Here is a 27,610-nt window from a genome sequence, read left to right as displayed (position 1 = left end):
ACTGTATTTCAGGCAGAAATACAGGCAATAATTGAATGTGCTACAGTTTGTCTGCGACGAAATTATAGACATGCAAATATATGTATACTAGCTGACCCGACAAACTTCGTATTGCCACAAATTAACCTGTGTTGTACATAAATCATGAATCTCGGATGATCTTTGTCACAATCTCGAGTTTTGCAAGCCCCCCAGTGGGCGGCGCTTCCGACGGCGGGTCACCGGCAACACTCGCGACCGTCTCGTCCTGAATGATCTAGTGTTACTATAGATAGTTTTTGTGGTCTTGTATTGACTAATGTTTTATGGAAGAGTCTCGAGTTTCTCGAGTTCGATTAGTTTTTGAGTTTCGCAAAAATTTCTGTTTTATTTGTATGAGAGTCCATATCCCCCTACCACAGGGGTGAGAAGTCTCTAACTATATGAGAGTCCATATCCCCCTACCACAGGGGTGAGAAGTCTCTAACTATCGTAAAATAAATTCAAGACTCCAAAATCTCCCACATGCCAAATTTGGTTCCATTTGCTTGATTAGTTCTCAAGTTATAAGGAAATTTGTATTTCATTTGTATGGGAGCTCCCCTCTTAAAAGGGTAAGAGGTCGTAATTCACCATAGAAAAAATTTCTGCCATCTAAAACTCCCACATTCCAAATTTGGTTCCATTTGCTTGATTAGTTCTCGAGTTATGAGGAAATTTGTTTTTCATTTGTATAGGACCCCCCCCCCTTAAAGTGGGAAAATCCATAGAAAATATACCATAGAAAATATTCTTGCCTACAAAAACACCCACATGATAAATTTGGTTCCATTTGCTTGATTAGTTCTAGAGTTATGAGGAAATTTGTATTTCGTTTGTATGAGAGCCCCCCCCCTCTTAAAAAGGTAAGGGGTCCTAATTCATCATAGAAAAAATGGTTGCCTCCAAAAATAGCCACATGCCAAATATGGTTGCATTTGCTTGATTAGTTCTCGAATTATGAGGAAATTTGTATTTCATTTGTGTAGAAGCTAGATTTGTGTAGAAGTGTTAAAGTTGGGAGGGGTCCTAATTCACCATAATATTTTTGCCTCCAGAAACCTCCACATGCCAAATTTGGTTCTATTTGCTTGATTAGTTCTCGAGTTATGAGGAAATTTGAATTTCATTTGTATAGAAGCCCCTCCTCCTAAAGTGGGTAGGGGACCCAATTCATCATAGGAAAAATTTTTGTCTCCAAAACCACCCACGTGCCAAATTTGGTTCCATTTGCTTGATTAGTTCTCGAGTTATGAGGAAATTTGTATTTCGTTTGTATAGGAGCCCCCCTCTTAAATTTGGGAGGGGTCCTAATTCGCCATAGAAAATATTCTTGCCCTCGAAAACTTTCACATGCCAAATTTGGTTTTATTTGCTTGATTAACTCTCGAGTTATGAGGAAATTTGTATTTCATTTGTATAGGAGCCCCCCCTCTTAAAGTGAGGAGGGGTCCCAGTTCATCATAGAAAAAAAATTTGTCTCCAAAAACACCCACGTGTCAAATTTGGTTCCATTTGCTTGATTAGTTCTCGAGTTATGAGGAAATTTGTATTTCGTTTGTATAGGATCCCCCCCCTCTTAAACTGGGGAGGGGTTCTAATTCACCATAGAAAATATTCATGCCCTAGAAAACTTTCACATGCCAAATTTGGTTCCATTTGCTTGATTAATTCTCGAGTTATGAGGAAATTTGCATTTCATTTGTATAGGAGCCCCCCTTCCTAAAGAAGGGAGGGGTCCCAATTCATCATAGAAAAAAAATTTGTCTCCAAAAACACCCACGTGCCAAATTTTGTTCCATTTACTTGATTAGTTCTCGAGTTATGAGGAAATTTGTATTTAGTTTGTATAGGAGCCCCTCCTCTTAAAGTGGGGAGGGTTCCTTATTCACCATAGAAAATATTCTTGCCCTCGAAAACTTTCACATGCCAAATTTTGTTCCATTTGCTTGATTAGTTCTTCAGTTATGAGGAAATTTGTATTTCATGTGTATAGGATCCCCCCCTCCTAAAACGGGGAGGGGTCCCAATTCATCATAGAAAAAATTTTTGTCTCCAAAAACACCCAAATGCCAAATTTGGTTCCATTTGCTTAATTACTTCTCGAGTTATGAGGAAAATTGTGTTTATTTGGTACAGGAGCCCCCCCTCTTAAAGTGGGGAGGGGTCCTAATTTACTATAGAAAATATTCTTGCCCTCGAAAACCTTCGCATGCCAAATTTGGTTCCATTTGCTTGATTAGTTCTCGAGTTATGAGGAAATTTGTATGGAAGCCCCCCCTTTTAAAGAGGAGAGAAGTTATAATTCCCCTTATAAAGAGGGGAGGGGTCTCAATTTACCATAGAATAAATTCTTGTCACCGAAAACACCCACATGCCAAATTTTGTTGTATTTGCTTGATTAATTGTCGAGTTATGCAGAAATTTGTGTTTCATTTGTATGGGAGCCCCCCCTCTTAGTGGGGGGAGGAGTTTCTAACCATCACTAAAACCTTTCCTGGCCCCAAAAAACCTCTATATGCATATTTTCAAGCCGATTGGTTCAGTAGTTTTCGATTCTATAAGGAACATACGGACAGACAGACAGACAGACAGACAGACAGACAGACAGACAGACAGACAGACAGACAGACAGACAGACAGACAGACAGACAGACAGACAGACAGACAGACAGACAGACAGACAGACAGACAGACAGACAGACAGACAGACAGACAGACAGACAGACAGACAGACAGACAGACAGACAGACAGACAGACAGACAGACAGACAGACAGACAGACAGACAGACAGACAGACAGACAGACAGACAGACAGACAGACAGACAGACAGACAGACAGACAGACAGACAGACAGACAGACAGACAGACAGACAGACAGACAGACAGACAGACAGACAGACAGACAGACAGACAGACAGACAGACAGACAGACAGACAGACAGACAGACAGACAGACAGACAGACAGACAGACAGACAGACAGACAGACAGACAGACAGACAGACAGACAGACAGACAGACAGACAGACAGACAGACAGACAGACAGACAGACAGACAGACAGACAGACAGACAGACAGACAGACAGACAGACAGACAGACAGACAGACAGACAGACAGACAGACAGACAGACAGACAGACAGACAGACAGACAGACAGACAGACAGACAGACAGACAGACAGACAGACAGACAGACAGACAGACAGACAGACAGACAGACAGACAGACAGACAGACAGACAGACAGACAGACAGACAGACAGACAGACAGACAGACAGACAGACAGACAGACAGACAGACAGACAGACAGACAGACAGACAGACAGACAGACAGACAGACAGACAGACAGACAGACAGACAGACAGACAGACAGACAGACAGACAGACAGACAGACAGACAGACAGACAGACAGACAGACAGACAGACAGACAGACAGACAGACAGACAGACAGACAGACAGACAGACAGACAGACAGACAGACAGACAGACAGACAGACAGACAGACAGACAGACAGACAGACAGACAGACAGACAGACAGACAGACAGACAGACAGACAGACAGACAGACAGACAGACAGACAGACAGACAGACAGACAGACAGACAGACAGACAGACAGACAGACAGACAGACAGACAGACAGACAGACAGACAGACAGACAGACAGACAGACAGACAGACAGACAGACAGACAGACAGACAGACAGACAGACAGACAGACAGACAGACAGACAGACAGACAGACAGACAGACAGACAGACAGACAGACAGACAGACAGACAGACAGACAGACAGACAGACAGACAGACAGACAGACAGACAGACAGACAGACAGACAGACAGACAGACAGACAGACAGACAGACAGACAGACAGACAGACAGACAGACAGACAGACAGACAGACAGACAGACAGACAGACAGACAGACAGACAGACAGACAGACAGACAGACAGACAGACAGACAGACAGACAGACAGACAGACAGACAGACAGACAGACAGACAGACAGACAGACAGACAGACAGACAGACAGACAGACAGACAGACAGACAGACAGACAGACAGACAGACAGACAGACAGACAGACAGACAGACAGACAGACAGACAGACAGACAGACAGACAGACAGACAGACAGACAGACAGACAGACAGACAGACAGACAGACAGACAGACAGACAGACAGACAGACAGACAGACAGACAGACAGACAGACAGACAGACAGACAGACAGACAGACAGACAGACAGACAGACAGACAGACAGACAGACAGACAGACAGACAGACAGACAGACAGACAGACAGACAGACAGACAGACAGACAGACAGACAGACAGACAGACAGACAGACAGACAGACAGACAGACAGACAGACAGACAGACAGACAGACAGACAGACAGACAGACAGACAGACAGACAGACAGACAGACAGACAGACAGACAGACAGACAGACAGACAGACAGACAGACAGACAGACAGACAGACAGACAGACAGACAGACAGACAGACAGACAGACAGACAGACAGACAGACAGACAGACAGACAGACAGACAGACAGACAGACAGACAGACAGACAGACAGACAGACAGACAGACAGACAGACAGACAGACAGACAGACAGACAGACAGACAGACAGACAGACAGACAGACAGACAGACAGACAGACAGACAGACAGACAGACAGACAGACAGACAGACAGACAGACAGACAGACAGACAGACAGACAGACAGACAGACAGACAGACAGACAGACAGACAGACAGACAGACAGACAGACAGACAGACAGACAGACAGACAGACAGACAGACAGACAGACAGACAGACAGACAGACAGACAGACAGACAGACAGACAGACAGACAGACAGACAGACAGACAGACAGACAGACAGACAGACAGACAGACAGACAGACAGACAGACAGACAGACAGACAGACAGACAGACAGACAGACAGACAGACAGACAGACAGACAGACAGACAGACAGACAGACAGACAGACAGACAGACAGACAGACAGACAGACAGACAGACAGACAGACAGACAGACAGACAGACAGACAGACAGACAGACAGACAGACAGACAGACAGACAGACAGACAGACAGACAGACAGACAGACAGACAGACAGACAGACAGACAGACAGACAGACAGACAGACAGACAGACAGACAGACAGACAGACAGACAGACAGACAGACAGACAGACAGACAGACAGACAGACAGACAGACAGACAGACAGACAGACAGACAGACAGACAGACAGACAGACAGACAGACAGACAGACAGACAGACAGACAGACAGACAGACAGACAGACAGACAGACAGACAGACAGACAGACAGACAGACAGACAGACAGACAGACAGACAGACAGACAGACAGACAGACAGACAGACAGACAGACAGACAGACAGACAGACAGACAGACAGACAGACAGACAGACAGACAGACAGACAGACAGACAGACAGACAGACAGACAGACAGACAGACAGACAGACAGACAGACAGACAGACAGACAGACAGACAGACAGACAGACAGACAGACAGACAGACAGACAGACAGACAGACAGACAGACAGACAGACAGACAGACAGACAGACAGACAGACAGACAGACAGACAGACAGACAGACAGACAGACAGACAGACAGACAGACAGACAGACAGACAGACAGACAGACAGACAGACAGACAGACAGACAGACAGACAGACAGACAGACAGACAGACAGACAGACAGACAGACAGACAGACAGACAGACAGACAGACAGACAGACAGACAGACAGACAGACAGACAGACAGACAGACAGACAGACAGACAGACAGACAGACAGACAGACAGACAGACAGACAGACAGACAGACAGACAGACAGACAGACAGACAGACAGACAGACAGACAGACAGACAGACAGACAGACAGACAGACAGACAGACAGACAGACAGACAGACAGACAGACAGACAGACAGACAGACAGACAGACAGACAGACAGACAGACAGACAGACAGACAGACAGGCAGACAGGCAGACAGGCAGACAGGCAGACAGGCAGACAGGCAGACAGGCAGACAGGCAGACAGGCAGACAGGCAGACAGGCAGACAGGCAGACAGGCAGACAGGCAGACAGGCAGACAGGCAGACAGGCAGACAGGCAGACAGGCAGACAGGCAGACAGGCAGACAGGCAGACAGGCAGACAGGCAGACAGGCAGACAGGCAGACAGGCAGACAGGCAGACAGGCAGACAGGCAGACAGGCAGACAGGCAGACAGGCAGACAGGCAGACAGGCAGACAGGCAGACAGGCAGACAGGCAGACAGGCAGACAGGCAGACAGGCAGACAGGCAGACAGGCAGACAGGCAGACAGGCAGACAGGCAGACAGGCAGACAGGCAGACAGGCAGACAGGCAGACAGGCAGACAGGCAGACAGGCAGACAGGCAGACAGGCAGACAGGCAGACAGGCAGACAGGCAGACAGGCAGACAGGCAGACAGGCAGACAGGCAGACAGGCAGACAGGCAGACAGGCAGACAGGCAGACAGGCAGACAGGCAGACAGGCAGACAGGCAGACAGGCAGACAGGCAGACAGGCAGACAGGCAGACAGGCAGACAGGCAGACAGGCAGACAGGCAGACAGGCAGACAGGCAGACAGGCAGACAGGCAGACAGGCAGACAGGCAGACAGGCAGACAGAAATCCTTCTTTATAGGTATAGATTTTCTGACAGCCAGGCTGCATTAAAAGCACTAAAGTCAGTATCGTGTTCATCGAAGCTGGTTTGGGAATGCATTCAATTGCTACAGCAGGTGGCTAAAAAAAGTACAGTAAGTCTTTTTTGGGTACCTGGGCACTGTGGAATTGAAGGCAATGAAAAAGCGGATCAATTGGCAAAAGCTGGATCGATTAAACCTTTCATTGGACCAGAACCATTCTGTGGGGCCTCAACGTGTACCCTCAGAATCGAATTGAGTAACTGGGAAAAATCAATGATAAATGACATATGGAAAAATAATTTAACAGCTCAAAGCCAATCAAAGCGATTTATATCAGCTGACAAAACAGTAACTCAGAGACTTCTTAGTCTATCTAAAAAAGATTTACGTACTTTCTGTGGCCTGGTAACGGGCCACTGCTCAAGTAACTATCACTTAAAACAGCTAGGCAAATTGGAAGATGACTCTTGTCGTTTTTGTAACCTAGATAGCGAAGATGCGAAACATCTACTTTGTAACTGCGTAGCACTTTATCATAGAAGGAGCAAATTCTTTGGGGAGGGTTTAATACAACCCTCAGTTGTATGGACAAGTTCTCCCAATAAGGCAATTAACTTTATTCGTGGCAATTAACCTTATTGGGACAATGCCATTAGTCAACAAGTGGAAACCACTCCTATTAATAGTGATACGACACCTTGACGTGGGTTACAGTAAATAGGGGCCCGCCACAATAGATCAAATTACTGGTCGCAGTGGAGAATGTACCCAAAAAAAAAAAGTTGGAGGCGATAGATACTTATGAACATACACATGCCAGAAATGCAGTCTGTATTAGTCCTTACTGTAATAATCTGACATAAAGGAATACTTCATCGAGTCAAACATGTTATCAAAATATTACAATATAAAAAATATCAAATGTAAAATAATTATCAAATGTTTATTTTTGTTAGCAGGTATAATTGAAGATAGAATTAACAAAAGGGCGAATGTCGCAAGCGTAAACAAACAGAGTGAGAGTTGATTTTCCATATGCTGGTCCAGCAAAAAATAACTCACTCGTTTTGTTTACATTTGCGACATTCGCCCTTTTGTTAATTCTATCTAGAATTTGTGTTTTCCTAGGGGCAAGACACTGTTGAAAATATATTACTTTTCCCTATTGAACTTGCTGACGTTTGCCACACGCACACATCGACGCGCGATTTGTTGTTGCTGTTGTTAGATTTTACATTGATTTTACACGTTTGTTTTTGTTTTCCCCCAGTTATACCCCGGTAAAAAACATACGTTTGAGTGAAAAACGATAAGTTTTTGTAACCTTTAGCAAGCTCTATGGAAACATTTTTTTAACCCTAATATATTTACCTTTCCCACCCATAATATAACCTAAAGCCCTATAGAGTTATACATTTATAGGGCTTTAATAGGGTTATATATAATAATATATATATATATATATATATATGGGTCATTCCATCTCAAACGTACACAAAAATCGGAAAAATTGGATCCGACCATCAGCGATTTCAACCAAAGTTGGCATAATTGTTCATTCCGACCCCACAACCAATTTCCCAAAGTTTTTTTTTGTCGATTGATCAATCCCCCTAGCAGTGGCGCTATTTCCTTTTTATCGGGGTCGGTCACTCGGCACAGCCGTTTTTATGTTAGGCTACTTGAAACGAGCCGAACAGTGCCGATGTTGTACCGAAAGTGCCGAACTGCAAGATTTGTTAAATTCGTTATAATCTGATAGATCTGGTAACCGTGCTAGATGATTTTGACCAACCCATCGACATCTCTATATCGAACTGCAGTAAACGTCAGCGACAGCATGTCCGGGGCTCAAAATTTGACAGCGGGCCCAAATCAGACTGCTAGCAGTTGAGTGAAACGCAGTGCTGACATGCTATCTCATTTTCGCACACACGAGATGTTGGCGGCGAAAACATGGTTGCCTGCCGATGGGGTGATTTTGACAACTGGCAGTGCTCCCATTTCATATGTAAAATTGAACCGGCGGTGTGTAAAGCCCTATGAATGTTATTTTTATAAGGCTTTAGAGGTGTGCCGCTTGATATCTCTGAAGTGCCGCGGTACAATGTGCTGAGTGCCCGACCTCTTGCTTTTTACAGATTTTTAAAAAAATTCATTTTTCGGGTTCAAATATCTCTGAAACAGTTTGATGTGAAGCCATGGCAATATACTTTTTCTATGGATTTTTGGCCGCCCAATCGAATGATGTTATCAGTTTTTATATAATTTGTCAACATCATATTGTCAATTGCAAGGAAAATTGTACCATCCAAAGTGCGATATCGCTCATAAAAGTGCTAATTTGCATTAAATCGTTTCGGTACCTTCGGCGCACTTTTTCGTTATCTTCCAAGCAATAAATGCGCCGAAGAGACCGAAACGATTTAAGCTAAAAGAGCACTTTTATGAGCATTGCGCACTTATTGATTGGACAATTTTCCTTGCAATTGACAATACATTTTTTTGCAATTTAAAACGAAAAATGCGAATATCTCAAAACACCCACAATTTTATTTTCAAATAAATATGCTCAAAATGTTCGCCAGAAAATTCTACATAAGAAACACTTAACTAGAAAAAACAATATTGTTAGTTTGGGAGATATGGCGTTTTGAATATCTGGGGAATGCGTAATTTTAACTGAATTGTTAGCGAAAATATGTTTAAACACGTCTACCTGAAACTTTCGGACATTTTCAAGACTAAATAATGTATTTTAATGAAAAAGGTGCATTTTCAACATAGAATCAACATAATAAATTTTGCTGTTCTGGATATTTTTGTACATATTTAAATAAAAGTAACAAATTCGTACAAATTTTTATAGTTTATTATCTAAGTGTGCTAGTTATTTGAGCGATATAATGCATTGTTATGACGACTAATGTGGTATTTCACTGCCGTGATTATTCGAAAATTCGAAGTAATTTCGAAACTTGAAAATGACTTTATCAACACTTTATTGCACTATGGGAAAAACTAGTTTAAAAACGGACGACATTCAGAAATGGTCTGCCAACTGATGAAATATAATGAATACCTATTCCGTCACTTCTTTTTCATACAAGGAACGCTCCCTCTTTTGTCAACTCCTCAGTGCTGATTCCCTTATGTCAATATAATAAATTAGTCTAATATCTATTTTGATTTTAGGATTTCACCCAACTTTCTACGGAGTGCTTTGATGTCAATCAATTTTTAATTGCCCATTGCAAAAATACTGCATTCAAACAGGAAAAAGAGGTATGTTTTACAGTGATACAAATCCGTATTCGTACGGCATCATGCAATTTTCGTTTTTCAACATTTGAAGGTTTAACAGAAATTTTAGGGACATATTGTTATCAATTTTCCACCTTTTCGTACGCGATGAATTATAACCGTCGCGGGCGAAACCGTCGCCAGAATCGTCGCGGGGACAACTATCGTTTATTTTGTCAAGTAAATCAATAGCTTACGTGCTATACAAGCATAATATATACTTATAACTTACATACAGCCAAGCAGATTCTCTCTGCGACGATTTCAAGCGATCAAAAAAATCAGAGGGGTTGTGTACAAGACACGACCGCATGTATAGGTGACGCAGGGCTACGTAAGTCTCTTTGTAGTGATAGTGGCATGTATTCATGCTTGTAACCATTCGATTCTTCATGTATACATGCTATATGCAACGTATATACATGCTACATGCGTTGTATGTAGGGTTCTCGGTATTGGGCACTTTTGTTGAAAACCGGTATTTCGGTATTGGCGTAGAAAATACCGGTAATACCGGTATTGGCAAATTATTCGAAATCAATAGAAATATTGATGTTTTTCAGTAAATATTTTTATTTTGAAACATCAGCTTCAGTATTGTTGCTTAGCAAAATAGAATTGAAGCAGATATAATACACTTAGCGATTTAATTCCCTTACTATAGAATGAATTTTATTGCCAACACTTCCAACAATTGAAAAAACTTCCGCTTTCATCGATGTCTAGCGAACGGCTCTAAGCACATCACGAACTTTCCTTTCATTTCTTCAAATTTATAGTAGGGAGACCCGCCTTTAATTATTTACAAAATATCTTGTATTGTTGCTTCCAGCATAATTAATGAATTAATGCCCCGGTCTCCTACAGCCTCTCCTCAACAATTTTTTCTGCATCCCCAAACCGGAACTCCTGCATAACGTCATCCTCTTCATCATCGTTCACAAATACCTTCTCTTCTCTGTTATCAATCAAGATAGTGGGATGCAGATTTCATCTCCTTGTGTGCAAATTCTTTCCTGGCAGATCCTTTGTTGGCAAGAATGCTCAAAACGCGCAAAGATCCCCGTATTCTGATCAGAGCTCGGCATCGTCGAAACAAATAAATGAAGTTAACTTTCCCTTACATTCGCTTCATCATGAAGCGACTTGTTTCATTTGTTGAACAGAACGTTTCGAGCAAGCTTCAGCTGAAGCTACTGACTGTATCAAATGATGACGATTGACAGTCATGCACGATTTGTCGATGTTGAGTAGATTAATGTAGGAAATGTTACTTAAAATTAATTCAATTGCATTCAAAGTCTAGGCTGACCTTTTTCTGAATATTTGATAGAGAAATACAAATGAAACTTTAAAACCGGTCGTCATGATGAATTGAAAATCGTTTCAATGACGATGATTGAAGTCAGTTTTGAACCGAAGCGGCGCTGCTTCTGTTAAAACTGAAGCTTCATTACTTCATTGTTGAATAACAATTTACTAGTGTTGGGTGCCGCTAATTCGCTAACCGAGCAATCGCGAAACGCTAATTAGGCTTCATAATTTATACTCAGACTAGCCGAATTGTTGCTGATCCGTAATTCCAAATGAAGTGCCGCTGTTAATTTTGAAATAATAAACTGTAGAGCATTTTATCCATTATTACAGGTTTTGATCTTAGTTTTATTAGAAAGTAATAATTTGTACAGTGATAGATTACAATGCAAGTTGTTGTGATATGTTCAAAAATAAACTGTGACTGTTAATTTGCAGTTTGCGATTAGTGATTAGCGAAATTTCCTCGATTATCGAGCAAATTGAATTGGTTAGCGAATTAGCGGTGCCCAACACTGCAATTTAGTGACGTTTCTGGGCCCTGATCTTGTTTCCTAAATTCGTTATTTGAGAGCTTCGAATAATTTGGTGGCTTTTGAATATCAAGTTGTTCAAAAATAAATTGAAACGCGACGTCTGGCTTATACAATGAAACCTTTTAACACCAAAGTTACTCTACTCTACGGGTTCAAGAGCTAAAATAATTTGACCCACAATTGCACTCTCTTCATTGTTAGTAGTCGAAGAATCTCGTCGGCATTAACACCAAGTTGTTCTTCAAAGAGTTTTATAATCTTTTGTAAAATTTAGTTCTTCTTAGTTCGAATAAGGAGTTGGAAAAAACAAGCAGATTAGAAAATACCGGAAATACCGGTTTTTTGCCTTTTCAAAACCGGTATTTCGGTATCCAGAAATTGGCCGGTATTACCGGTTTCGGTACTACCGGTTAGACAGCCCTAGTTGTATGTAACCTTTATCAAAGTAGTAACATTGCATACGTTCAATTCTCAAAAGATTGTGCATTTGAAAACAATTTAACAAAATCAAGAACACAAACTATTGCTTTCCTGCTACCTTACTGAAATTAAAGATTTGTTTTATTATCCATGGTTTCCCACGTTGAAGCGATTTTACCAATTCAATCCTATTTTATCAACAGCACATCTTTTCACTACACTTCTAATGAAACGGCAAGCATGCGTATTCATACAGAGTCGTATTACAACCGAACAGTACAGCTGTAGCACATTTTTCCAACACCGATATCAAGTTCGCCTAGGTTTAATCGTCTCGCAGTAGAGAATTTGCGATCTGTTGGGACAACTAACCTGTGTCATTTTTTTCTGGCACACTTCCCTAACACAGACATCAAATTGGACTAGGTTTAATCGCGGTTGTAAGAAATCTGTTGGCATGAGGGGACTTTGTTACTCTCTCTGGCGTACTTCCCAAGCACAGATATCAAATTGGTATAGGTTTAGATCATCGTAAAGAATCTTCCAACCAATCACGAAGCGAGAATTCTGGTACAACATAGGTTCATTATTTTCAATTTTTCAATAGTTCAACATCAAGAATCCATACTTTTCTTCATTTAGGTAAATTCTTAGAAGATTTTCCGATCGATTGGTGTAAGAATATTGAAAATCGTTCGGAAAACCGCTGAGCTATTAGTGCTCAAAACCTTTCATTTTTCGTGACGCACGCATTTTTCGATTTTTTGGAATGACACCCTATCTCAAAACTTGTCGTAAGACGAAGTCCTATACGTCAAAAGTGAGTAGCGCGTTTTGTTACCAAAGAAACGGGCAATACAGTGGACCCCCGTTCGTTTGAACGATTCCTCATGCAAACTAATGGGGTTAGTTTTTAATTTGAACAACTGGTAACCCTAAGTATGCTGGAACTTGTGTGAACTGGCTGCCCTGCTCTTTGTTATTGTTTTGGTGGTTTGATTCAGTTGGCAGTTGCAAGCAGCGTATATTTCATTCTCCGATCGGATTTTTACCATAATCGTTGGGAAAACGCAATGTGAAACAGTTTAAACACGGTAGATCAGCACAAACAAATCGTGTTTATGTGCATTGTCTGGATAAGCAAATGTTGTCATATTGAGAATGACGTTTGAACCATTTTTAATTAAACCAACGGGGTTCAAATTAAAAAGTGTTCAAATTAAAAACGGTCAAACGAACGGGGGTCCACGGTATTTAGGTAAAGCAAAGTTTTTTTCTATCAGGTAAAGGGTTTTCTTCAGGTAAATTTTTTTTCTAGCTGCATAGTGTTCCGCTCGCGCGTTTAGTGTGTGTTGTGCGATGATTTGTTCGGCCTGTGGATTGGCAATAGTAGTATCAGATTTGCCGATGAAATGTGTGGGCAAGTGCACACGGGTATTCCACTACAAGTGTACACCGCTCAACAAGGCAACGGCAAAGCTGCTTATGAGCCGATGCCATCGGGTAGTAGTCTAGGAGTTCGCCTTCGCAGCAAATCGTTCATAATGAATAATCGGGACGAGCGCTCATCAAGATTGAAAAAGACAACGTTACGCCGGGGAAGCATTTCTGATTATTCTGGTTATTCGAATCAATCTAAACAATTCAATTATGCCACTAAATCGCATAAGAATTAAAGAAAGTATCGTGCTAAATTTTTATTTGAGTTATGCGTAAATTATTTAATTAACCCTCTTATGCCCACCACCGCACAGTGGTCCGAAAGTCCAAAAAGCTGGCAGAAATGTCAAAACGATCTCCTAGAGGATAGGTGACTTCTGCGAAGTTGGTTGATATACTCAGGAGATCTATGTGATATCATTCAACTAGTGCTTAACCCTTAAATTATAAGTTAACTCTTTAATACACGTTATTACGTTAAGTTTTTCAGTAATGGTTGAGTTGATTTGATAACTCTCAGTTGTCTTATAAGGCACTGAAAGGTTGGATAACATTATACAGTGAACTCTCGGAAAAGTTAACTCTCTGAAAAGTTAATTGTTCAGAAAAGTTAAGCGAATATCACCTCTCATGCAACGCTCTAAAAATTTAATTTTTGCCTTAACTTTTCTGAGAGTTTGAATTTATTGGTTGTCCAAGCGTTCGTCCGCACACACGTGTGTTTACCTTCTATCTTTATTTCTCATTTTTCGGTTGCCTTTCCACAGTTTCATATATTATCAAAACGTAGTCAGACTACGAAAAAACAAAAGTAAACTAGTGAACCGACTATTTTAAACTTACTGAAAGGAACTAATTATTATTTCAAAAAGATCTTACTACATTTTTTTTTAAATTAGAACTTCTAAATACATAAAAATGTGTATCCTATATCCTGGAATGCATCTTACGCCTTTGTATTTATCATTTTCAATGATTTTTAGGACTACTCAGAAAAGTTAATATTTCGGAAAAGTTAATCGACCCATTCCCCAATCGCTTAACTTTTCCGAGAGTCCACTGTATTTTCATTTTATTGGATTGTTATCCAATAATTGCTTAAGTACTTTTTTATTGAAAGATTTTTTCACATTTCTGCGACTCATTCGATTTTTCCAGTACATTTGATTCAGCATTCTAATTGCACCCGAATGGGTTTTTAGACAAGCTATTTATTATTAAATAAGTTTTCAAATAAAGATATACAAAGAAATACAAGTTCAAATTCAAAACAGACACTGATGAAGACGACAAATCGTAGGCGAAATACGTATCGGTCTGACTAATGAAACAACAAATAAAAGTTAACCAGAAAAACTTTCTTGTAATTGCTTTGTTTGCGGCCTCTACTATGCCCTTGATTAATTAATATTAGACTTCTAGTTTCTTTCACTGAAAAGTATGAAATTATTTTTTTCATATTTTATTTATTGTAATAGATATATTGATAATAGTTACGAATTTAGACTGGAGCATACATTAATGTAATGTAAGATACAGCGAACGATAATTACAGATTCATGATTTGTTTCGCTGTTGTGTCACATTTTGAATACTTTTGATTACTTTTTGAATTAAACATTAGTTTTAGACCTTGTATATCCTTATAGTAAAGGTGTCTTCCATCTAAAATGCAAGCCTAATAATAAGATGTAATGGGAGTACTATGTCTCCTGTAAATCCTGTTGAAATGAGCCTTTGCATCAGATGTGCCTTAGAAGCGCGTCATTCTGTTTCGATATTCCCCGAAACAAACTAAATTGTTGTTTTGCGCTACGAAGCTTTCTTTGAAGTATACTCCAAAATCAGTTTATTAAACTATATTATTGCTTGTCCCTTTCATTTCCACGATATCCTGGAATAATCAATGCAGAATAATCAATGCCTACTATCATATATTGAAACCATTGCAAGGATTATTCGTTAAAATCAAATTTGCTTACATGAATTCGTACATCCTCTCTAAGATTTGTCTTTACTTTCTTAGTTGCAGAAAGTTGCAGGCAAATTTAGGTTTAATCGGTTCCTTACAAGTATACCTGCACACTAAAAGTAATATGGCAGCGGAACTCGACGGGTTCCATAAGTTACGACTGTCAATTCGAAAGAGTTTAGATATTCGTCCTCATTTTTATCATAATCAAGCCAGACTCGGTGAACCAATAATATTTTAAATTAGTGTAACCTTCTCAATAATATTGAAATAGATGTCTTTCAACTAAAGATGTCATTGTTTGCGATATTTATGCAACGTTTGCTACATACCTATAAGAAACAACCATACGTGTTCTTGAAAAGATTTCACCGGCTTAAATGTTATTCAACAAGTTCAGAAGGCTATAGCTTTTAGAAAACTAAGAAACGAACAACCAAAACAAGGATTTAGGCTCATATGGGTATGTAGAAGAACACTTTTGAGTTATTTGATCAATTAAAAATACTTGCAAAATGGGGTTTCTGCCAACTATTTTGATTTTTGGACCACTGTGCACCGCCTTTTGGTGGCCTCCGCTAGATATAACCGTAGGATTACGTCTTACCGCAGGGTAACAAAAAATTGCTTACGTCGGCATGATAGCTTTGTCGGATTTTTGACGTAGGACTACGTCTTACGGCAAGTTTTGAGATAGGGTGTCATTCCAAAAAATCGAAAAATGCGAGCGTCACGAAAAATGAAAGGTTTTGAGCGCTTATAGCTCAGCGGTTTTCCGATCGATTTTCAATATTTTTACACCAATCAATCGGAAAATCTTCTAAGAATTGACCCAAATGAAGAAAAGTATGGATTCTTGATGTTGAACTATTGAAAAATTGAAAATAATGAACCTATGATTTACCAGAATACTTTACGATGATCTAAACCTATACCAATTTGATATCTGTGCTTGGGAAGTAAGCCAAAACAAGTGACGAAGTTGCCTCATTTCAACAATATTTCTTAACACCGCGGTTAAACCTAGACCATTTTGATGTCCTTGCTTGGGAAGTACGCCAGAAAGAGTGACAAAGCCCCCTCGTGCCAACAGATTTCTTACGAACGTGATTAAACCTAGTCCAATTTGATGTCTGTGTTAGGGAAGTGTGCCAGAAAAAATGACACAAGTTCGTTGTCCCAACAGATCGCAAATTCTTTACTGTGAGACGATTAAACCTCGGTGAATTTGATATCTGTGTTGGAAAAATGTGCTACATCTGTTGTGTACAGTTATAATAAGACTCTGTATGAATACGCATGCTTGCCATTTCATTAGAAGTGTAGTGAAAAGATGTGCTGTTTATAAAATAGGATTGAATTGGTAAAATCCCTTCAACGTGGGGAATCATGGGTAATAAAAACCATCTTTAATTTCTGTAAGGTAGCAGGCAAGCAATGGTTTGTGTTCTTGATTTTGTTAAATTGTTTTCAAATGTACAATGTTTTGAACATTGAACGTATGCAATGTTACTACTTTGATGTATATATGTTGCATATAGCATGTATACATGAAGAATCGAATGATTACAAGCATGAATACATGCTACTATCACTACAAAGAGACTTACGTAGTCCTGCGTCACCTATATATGCGGTCGTGTCTTGTACACAAGCCCTCTGATTTTTTAGGTATAATATTATTGCAATCCTAGCAAAACCACTGATTAATTATATTTAGCCCATTTATGACCTATATTTATAAATTTTTTACATATCAAAATAGCGTCTCGATTATGGTAAAATAGGCAACACGCATTTGTTGTCAAATTCGAAATCCTACTGTACTCGTATTTATTAATGCAAAATTCCGTTAGATAAATGTCGTACTGCGTTATATATCGCACTTGTTAGTGTTAGCTGTTAATGTAATTTATTTTATCACTACCTAAATCTTAACGATTGTATTCAATGAGTCCATATTAATTACACGAAGGAATTACTTTGAATTGTAACTTTTGCTATCTTAATAGTACATAGAAGCTGTTAATAAAATTCTTCAAGTAAACTAAACACTCAACACTTTTTTTCTTTCGATTACGAATCTTTATCAGCAGTTAGGCCGTTGCAAATTATTTTTCAAGTTTTTTTTGTCACCAATCCCCTCTCATCGCTTTAAAATTGGCTTTAAAAATCGGGGAACAAAAAATTTGTTGGACTTGAGTAACAAATGTTTTGTGTACAATCAATTGTCTGTGGGCTTTATAGCCCAAAGTACTCGAGCTCTAGTTCTAGCAAAAACAGAGCAGCAGTTCTCACAATGTAATTTTTGAAAATCAACAAAAAATATCTTTCGATTTTATCTTTTTTGATAGGTTTTTTGTATGAAAAATATCAACGTATATGTGAATATAGGAATAGATTTGGTTTTCAGTATAATAAACTTTGAGTAAAAATGCTGAAACGCTTGTTTAAAAAACTACAAGGTATACAGTCCTAAGGGTTGTACGAAAGGGTGACGTAGGACTGTGTCATATAATACTCATTACATTGATAACATGTTTTAATCGATGAAGTATAACTTTATGTCTGATCATTAGATCAAAGACTAATGCAAACTGCATTTATGGCATATGCATATTTGAGTATCTGTGAGTATCATTGTTTGAGTGTTTATTTGTAAAAGAAGAGTGAAATATTCTGATTTAATTCTTCATTGAATCAATGGTGGTTTTGAAAAAAAAAACCATTTGAAAAAATGAAGTTGTTCTGTAGCGTGTACGCATGCAAGTTATAGTTCCGCAATTATTGTTTGTTTTACTGTGTTAACTGTTCGTTTTATTTGCTATTGACAAAATTTATCGGAAATAGAAGTGATAATTTAGTTGGCAAGAAATAATTTCTGCAACTTGAACATTATCTGCCGTTGTTTTGGCCGATTATTTATTGCCGCGCTGCTATCTGTTGCTTCGTACCATTTCGATACAGTGATATTGCTTTGTGCTTTAGCCGGCTTACTACAATACACCGAGTGAGATTGTGTGCGCACTGGTTATCCGACGAGCAACGTAGAGTCATGGAAAAAAAAGTGTGTGGAGAATGCAAGCAAACCATCAATGATCTTGAGCCAATTCGATGTGGTGTGTGCGACGCATTCTACCATATTAGCCAACAGTGCTGCGGCTTTAACAGTCGTGGATACAAAGACGTGCTTGCTCAGGGCAAAATCCTATTTGTTTGCTCTCCTTGCAGAGACGAGTTGGGTGGACGGAGTGTTCGCGAATATATAGCGGATAAATTAAATAGCATCCAGTCTCAACCATCGGTTGATGATAGTCATGATAGTCTGCCGGCACAGGTTAAACTGTTGTCTAATGTTGTCGACATACTAAGCAAAAAAATTGATAAATTATCAACCGATTCGCACTTTCCTGTCACCCCCTCGCTGAACCATGCTACTCCTGTTGTTCATGAATCCAGATCAGCACGGTCCATGAAACGTCGCCGCATCGACGATCAGCCACGTCCAACTATTGTAGCGCCGACTAACTGTGGCACAAAGGTTATTGATTTAACTGACCTTTCCGTTGCTACCGTCGCATCCGTCACTACTGAAAAATTTTGGCTCTATTTATCGAAATTGAATCCACTGATTTCGAACGCAGATGTAAAAATGATCGTTTCCCGCTGCCTGAACGTCGCTGAGCCTAGTGATGTAATTCGCTTAGTTCCCAGAGGAAAAGATGTTTCTACTATGTCGTTTGTGTCCTTCAAAATCGGACTCGATCCTGAAATGCGGGACATCGCTTTAAACCCCTCATCGTGGCCAGCTGGGTTACTGTTCCGGGAGTTCATTGACCAGGCAAAAAACTTGGACCAGCGCACGGTTGCGGCAAGTGTGCTTCCGATGGAGGATGTTGCGGTTATGAATTAAACACAACGCGATCTTTTGTGGACGGTGGGAACCTTATGGTTCCCGCCAAAGGCGAGTATCTATCAAATACGACTAATTTTCCGGCTGTGTACAGTATTTCCACGTTACAGTACTGTGACACACATTCCAACGATATCAGCGTCTACTACCAAAATGCCAGGGGATTGAGGACAAAAGTGGACGAGCTTTACCTAGCGTGCCGAGATTGCTGTCTTGACGTTATTATTTTGACGGAAACGGGACTCAACGATTCCATAAATTCAGTGCAACTGTTTGGTGAAAAGTTCAACGTTTTTCGCTGCGATCGTTCTGCTCGTAACAGTGACAAGCGCAGTTTCGGTGGAGTACTGATTGCTATCGCTCGGCAACACTCATGTGCCCTTCTTACGTCAGTGCATGGAAGTACCTTAGAGCAGGTATGTGTTACTGCAAATATTCGCGGTTTGAAGATCCTGTTAAGCGCCATATACATACCACCCGACAAAAGTCAAGATACTGTTGTGGTCGAGTCGCATGTTTCTTCCATTCGTGAGTTGTGTGAAAAAACCCGCTCAATTGAAGCTGTCCTGATTTGCGGTGACTATAATCAACCGCGTATTACTTGGGACTACAATGATGGCACGATTCGGCCAACTAATACATCGCACCTCTCCGCTGCGAGTACGATTTTGGTCGACGGAATGGACTTTCTCAACCTCCAACAAGCTAATCTGGAGCGTAATCAGCTTGGTAGAGTTCTCGATTTAGTTTTCCATTCTGCAGACCATGCTGTATCCGTTGACACGTGTGTTGCACCACTGCTTCCCGTTGACACTCATCATCCCCCGTTGTTGATTTCGTTGCCAGTTATTAATAGTTATCTCGAGAATTACTCGCCACCCGAAATTGAACACCGACAATTGAACTATCGCAAAATAGATTTTGACTTGCTCTCACAGTATTTACGGAACTTTGACTGGGAAGGTTTACTTGGTAGGAAAGAGCTAGATGAAATGGCGAGTTTATTCTGTGGCACTATCAACCTGTGGCTCCGATCTAACTTACCATTTGTTAAACAACGTCGCACACCGCCTTGGGGTACTAGTCGTTTACGTTCATTAAAACGAGCACGTAACGCTTATCTTCGTAAGCATCGACAACGTAGATCCCCAGAATCGAAACGTGAATTCAAACGGACTAGTGACGAATATCGCCAGCTCAACGCTTCCCTATACAAGTCGTATGTTCTCCGTGTACAAACTGACCTACGAAGGAACCCAAAAGGTTTTTGGAGTTTTGTCAACTCGAAACGCAAAAGTGCTTCTATTCCTGCTAATGTTTATCTTGACGGCTCCGAGGCGCGTTCCGTCATGGACTCCTGTGAAATGTTCGCATCTTTCTTCTCCTCTGTGTTCGCCAATACGTTCGCTACTGATGCTGAAGCTGAATCGGCTGCGGTAAACGTTCCAGAAGGACTAGTTGACCTCGACACCTTTGAAATTACCCCAATAATGGTTGTTGAAGCAGCACGTAAGTTGAAGCGATCCTTCTCCGCGGGGCCCGATGGAATTCCTGCTGCTATCTTTTGCCGCTGCGCATCAGAATTATCTACGCCACTGTGTCGCATTTTCAACAAATCCTTTACGCAAGGCAAATTTCCTGGTATCTGGAAAAAATCCTTCATGTTCCCCGTCCATAAGAGTGGTGATCGCCGAAATGTACGGAACTACAGAGGTATCACAAGCTTGTCTGCTGGCTCCAAGCTTTTCGAAATTATTGTAAGCAGCGAAATTCTAAATCGTACGAAGAACTATATATCCTTCTACCAGCACGGATTTATGCCTGGGCGATCCGTCTCAACTAACCTGCTCGATTTTGCTTCCACGTGCATTGTGCTACTCGAGGAAAAAGCACAAGTGGACGCAGTATACACTGACCTGAAAGCTGCATTTGACCGTATCGACCACCGTATCCTTCTACGAAAACTTCAGCGACTGGGGGCCTCACAGCGGCTATTGTCGTGGATTAGTTCATATTTGAGCGACAGAGTCTTGCAAGTTAAACTAGAATCTGCCGTTTCGTGTGTGTTCACCAATAAATCTGGTGTCCCCCAAGGAAGCAACATGGGACCTTTGCTCTTCATTCTATTTTTCAACGACGTGATTACACTGCTTGAAGCCGGATGCGCACTTATTTACGCTGACGACCTTAAATTGTTTCTTCCTGTGCGTTCCATCGACGATTGTCTCCGGCTGCAAGAATTACTAGACGTCTTCGTGAACTGGTGCAAGTTGAACTACTTGATTGTAAGCACAGGAAAATGTGAGGTAATCACTTTTCACCGCATCCAGAGCCCAATTATCTTCGACTATAACATAGACGGGAGTACTCTCAGGAGGGTGGATCACGTTAGCGACCTCGGCATCGTACTCGACTCCAAACTTACGTTTAACCTTCACTATTCTGCTATTATTTCGAAAGCATCTCGACAGCTTGGGTTTATTGCCAAAATTGGGAGAGATTTCAAGGACCCTCACTGCCTAAAATCGTTATACTGTGCGTTAGTCCGTCCTGTGCTTGAAAATGCAAGTGTGATCTGGCTGCCCTATCAGCTCACCTGGATTTTAAGAATCGAGCGCATTCAAAGAAGATTCATCCGTATGGCCCTAAGGGATTTGCCTTGGAGAGATCCTGATAATCTTCCGCCGTATCAAGAACGATGTCGCCTGCTTGACTTAGACACTTTGGAACGGCGCCGCAAAGTTCAACAGGCAACGCTTGTGGCAAAAATACTTAATCATGACATTGATTCACCGAGCTTACTGACAAAACTAAACTTTCGTGCATCGCAAAGACATTTACGCACCACGGCGCTATTGCATACCGAGTTTCATCGAACCACGTTTGGGTACCATGAACCAATGGCTGCATGTATCCGGACGTTCACGCAGGCTGAAGGACTGTTCGAGTTTGGTGAATCTACCGGAAAATTTGTGCAAAAATTGAAGAGAGCTGACTGGATATAATATGAATTTGTTGACTTGTGCTATATGTTTCATTAAGACTTAGTCAGATGAATATAATTTATAATAAATAAATAAATAAATAAATAAATTGTTTGGTGGCCCTGAAAAGAACTATGTTTGAGCTGATGGCACTTCTTAAAAATCAGTACTATAATTACTGTTGCCAATATATAGATGGATGTCGCTATTCGGTCCTTTAGACTCTAGGATGATGGTTGCCCGCTAATACAGGAGTGATAGGAAATGCCAAATCACTGTAAAGTAGAAATGGATTAGTTTTATCAAAATACCGACCGTTCGTCAGCGCGATCGTGCGGTAAATGAGCAGACGGCGAACCTAGTGTGCTATTTTATAGTCACTGGCACTGCCGTTGCTACTTGTAAGCTAGTGTAGATGTGGGAGAAACCAGATCGGCTGCTGCTGCTGCTCAAATAATTATCTGAATGGAACGTAAACCATTTAGAAAGTGTAGAAAAATCTTTCCATTCTTCAATTACTATAGCTCTTATAAGAACTGTTTAAGACCACAACGGCCTGCTGCTGAATTTACTACCAGTCAGTCGTTCCGATTCCGTTTGCCATCAGTGTTGGTTTACGATAATTGCGATCGAAGTTGCCGCCAAAATGCCATCGGCTTTGCCTCCAATTGCCATTAATTGCCGCAAAAGTCCTTGGATTTGCATCCAATTGCCGGTGTTGCCGCCAAAATGCCATCGTTTTTACCTCCAATTGCTGTCGGTGCTGCCGCCAAATGCCGTTGGTTTCGCCACCAATAGCCGTCGATGATAAATACTGACCGTCCGTCAGTGCGATCGTGCGATAAATGAGCAGGCGGCGAACCAAGTGTACCATTTTATAGTCACTGGCACTGCCGCTGCTACTTGTAAGCTAGTGTAGGTGGTGGAGGAAACCATATCGGCTGCTGCTGCTTAAATGATTGTCCGACACTGATTGAGCAAGCTATCGAACAATTTCGCATGTCTGCGATGGGGATAATGCAAAATGTAACGTAAAGTGCATCGTGTGGGATTCACGTTGGCCATTGCCCGCTGATTCCGCTTGTCTTCGGGGTCGGTGTTGCCGTCAATAGCCATCGATGTTGCCAATTGGATTGGAAAAGGGGTGTGGCTTACAAAGTGGTCTCAAAGGTTATCATTTGGATCCAAATCCTTTGGTGTATCTAATTGTCGTCCGTGCCTGTGAAGCTAGGCGATTACAAGGGAAATGTATGGTAAAATTCGACCTAAAACTTTACACACATTTTCACTATTTAGCGTATAAAAAATTATTATTAATATGTTACTATAAAATTGCTGGACATTTTATCTATCCAACGACATAGTAACTGTTATGTTTCAGTAGTATAGTAGCTCTTAGCGTTTGAAATATTTCATTCAAACGTTACACTTCTATTTTTCGTTTTTACAAAGTGCTACCCAGTCCCAGTATAGTAAACAAAGACGTAGTCCTACGTCAAAAATCTCTTTGTTTTTTCATTCATCTTTTCATCTACTCGTATTGTTGTTGTGGCTGTTATTTTTTTATCTGCTCGTATTGATTTTTAACACAATTTGGATATTACGCTGCTATCTTGATGGTAATTTTATATTGAAAAGACTCGAATGCGGAAGATAATTGAACTAACTTTAAGGTTTCTCGTGCGTGTCGTGGTAAAAAGGCCAGGAATCCCAAGGGAAGTGAAGATCCTTTTGGATGATTGTTAGAATTGGTGTTCGGATGATGAAATACTTTGACACTTGATTCACGATGGAAGATCAACTTAGACTGCCGAGACCGGCACTTTTTTATCGGATGACAGTGTTGCCAGAAAGACCGCTATAATTAATCGATATAATTGATCGATTTCGATCAATTACACTTTCTTAAAATTATACCCTTTTTTGGGTAAATTTAATACACAACAGCTCTTCCCTCTTAAGAAAAAACATTTGAAAAAATTTACATCTTATATCTATAAAACATTCGAAATCGTATTTAACAATTATTATTTATAGACAAAATCTTTATCCATATTTAATATTCTTTTTCTTGTCGATCTCCTGATTGGAGTAACTTTCCTTTCTTCTTTTCTTCTTTTCCGATCTTTCCCGGAAATCTCTTCCAGAAAAAGTTCTTCATTTTTTCTCTTCCGGCCTTTCCTTGAAGCCTCCTTCGGCAAACTTCCTAACTCTTCTTCTGCCTCGCCTGTCTCCGCTACCTCTGCCGTCTCGCTTGTCCTCTCAGCAACCCCTGCTGAGTATAATACATTGGGTCGAACCATCGGGTCCGAACGTGTTACTCAAAGCTGTCTCCTGTGAGCGTTTATTGGAACGCTTCCAATTTCCACTTGTAAGACAATTTTAGAAATTTGTCTTAGAAAAATTGCTTTAACCCATCTCGCATGGTTCTGAAGGTTGTGATTTTTGTACCACACCTCATCACCGGCCATCAGATTTTTGAAAGGATCCGCTACATCTATAGCATAATTGTCCTTTACCATTACATCATTAGTTGGTTGCGTAGGTGGATCATGCGTTGTTAGTTTTGTTAAATATTGTTTATAACTTTTCCTCGGATGCATTAGATCTATTAGTGTTTTAGGAGAAAAACAGAAAATCTTTTCTGATGGAAATCGTCCATCAACCGTCGAACAACAATTGCGATAATTGAATAAAAATAAGTTAATCTGATCCTCTAAATTTAACTCGGCAACTTCCGGCTCAAGCAAAAACCTCTTTAACTGTTCTTACTAATCGCTCCGCCTGCCCATTGCTAGCAGGATTATATGGAGGACTCTTGAAAACCTTAATTCCTTGTCTTTCAAGAAAGTTTACGAAGGCCTGCGAGTTGAATGGACCACCGTCTGATACCAGAACATCAGGCAATCCAAAACGTGCAAAATATGCTACCAACTTTCTCAAGGTATTACCTGTGTCTGTCCCCTTCTTCATCCACTCTATTTCCACCCACTTTGAGAAACTATCAACGATAATAAAAAAAAGTGTGATGTTGGAAATAAAAGAAATCTATATGTACCCTACTAAAAGGTCTAGTAGTAGGAATCCATTGAGACTGTACTTTTGACTTTGGGACTATCGCCATTCCGTTGCATGCATCACAACTAGCGACAAACTTTTCTATATCATTATTTATACCAAACCAATATATGTATCTTCTTGCCAACTGCTTCATTTTGACTATGCCCCTGTGATTGGCGTGTAAAAGCTTCAGAACATCGCTTCGCATTGCTGTTGGTATAATCACCCTGTCTTTATAGAGTAAGCATTCGTTAAAAAATTCCAAATCCTGCTGATTTGAAAATATATTAGCAAAGCGCTTGTCAAGACGTTTAGGCCAACCACGTTTCATATAAATTACTATCTGCTGCAGAAAGGCATCATCCTTTGTCTCTGAAGCAATCCTTTTATGGTCAATTGGCAAATCTTGACCGAAATTAATGCTTTTGATATATTCTTTATCATAATCGCTAGGAACCATCTGCTCTAATGGAAACCTGGAACAGAAATCCGCGTTTCCCATTTAAGCAGAAGGCCTATACTTGATTTCAAAATCGTAAATTGAAAGTTCTAGAATATATCTCTGTAATCTGGTCACATATATTGAATGTTTACCCTCTTTCCCAAAGATTCCTACTAAAGGCTTATGGTCTGTAAACACATAAAAAAAATTCCCATATAAATATTTATGAAACTTTTTGATAGTCGAAACTAAAGCCAAAGCCTCTAGATGAAGAATAGGATAATTTTTTTGCGCTGTATTGAGAGAAAATGAAGTAAAACTTATGGGTTTTTCAACCCCTTCAATGATATGTGCAATTACTCCTCCCAAACCGTAACCAGAAGCGTCTGAAACAATTGCAATTGGTTTATTAGGATCATAAAATTCTAAAATATTTGCATTAATTAATGCCTTTTTGCTTTCCTCAAAAGCTCTGTCGCAGTCTTTATTCCAGATAAACTTTACATCATTCTTCAAGAGATTGTACAAATAATACAATTTAGAAGACAAGACAAAGTAACAACAACAAGCCAGTTGGACGGAAGGAAAACCAGCCCACTGATGAAGGCTGAATAACTGATATGAATGTGGCGTAAATACTAGAAGAATGCGTCAGACGATAGCTGAAGAGTAGTAGGCTGAAACGTTACGCGATATATTCATCAGTTTCATTATTTCACCGAAAATTTTTCAACTAAACCTGAAGATAGTGATTCTGCGGTGACTTAAAACCAAAGAAATTAGGAATAAACTTGTTATAATAATTTATCAAACCCAAAAAAGATTTGAGTTCCGTTACATTTTTTGGTATCTTTGCCTGCTGAATTGTGGCAATTTTATCTGAACAAGGCATCAGCCCATTAGAGCTAATAATATGCCCCAAATATGGAAGAACTGTGACAAAGAATTTGCACTTGTCAAAATTAATTTTTATGTTTGCATTTTCTAACCTTTTTAAAACCTCAAAAAGCTTTTGCTTGCAATCTTCCAAGCTAGTACCTGCAACTAGTACATCGTCTAAGTAGCAATAAACATGTTCTAAACCATTTAAAACTTGATCCATTACCTGCTGGAAAATAGATGCACTGGATGAAGCACCCTGTGGCAATCTATTATAGGTGAACAAACCCTTAATAGTGTTTATCACCATAAATCTCCTCGATTCCTGTGAAGTAGACAACTGGGTATATGCGCCCTCCAAATCTAACGCACAAAACACTTTACACCCTGCTAAACCAGCAAATAAATCCTGTGCTGTGGGTAATGGATAGGTATTTGGAACTATTATTTTATTAATAGAGACCTTGCAATCTATTACAAGTCTAATGTCATTATTCTTTTTTGCTACTACAATTACTGGAGACGCCCATTCACTGGTCTGTATAGGAGTAATTACTTTCTCCCTCTCCAGCTTATCTAAATATAA

At 40.2% G+C, this 27,610-nt stretch overlaps 1 protein-coding gene across 1 annotated transcript in view; it reads left to right on the top strand.

Moving 5' to 3' along the window:
* The window catches only part of LOC128741230 (conserved oligomeric Golgi complex subunit 7), a 177,011-nt gene that overhangs the window by 12,672 nt on the left and 136,729 nt on the right, over window positions 1-27,610 (top strand). The window contains exon 2 of the mRNA XM_053836877.1: window positions 9,957-10,046. Within this exon, the coding sequence (XP_053692852.1) occupies window positions 9,957-10,046 (90 nt within the window). The remainder of the gene's footprint in view (window positions 1-9,956; window positions 10,047-27,610) is intronic.

The sequence above is a fragment of the Sabethes cyaneus genome, chromosome 3 (genome assembly GCF_943734655.1).
Source record: "Sabethes cyaneus chromosome 3, idSabCyanKW18_F2, whole genome shotgun sequence".
Classification (NCBI taxonomy): Eukaryota; Metazoa; Arthropoda; class Insecta; order Diptera; family Culicidae; genus Sabethes; species Sabethes cyaneus.
This window is presented reverse-complemented; position numbering and strand designations above follow the sequence as displayed.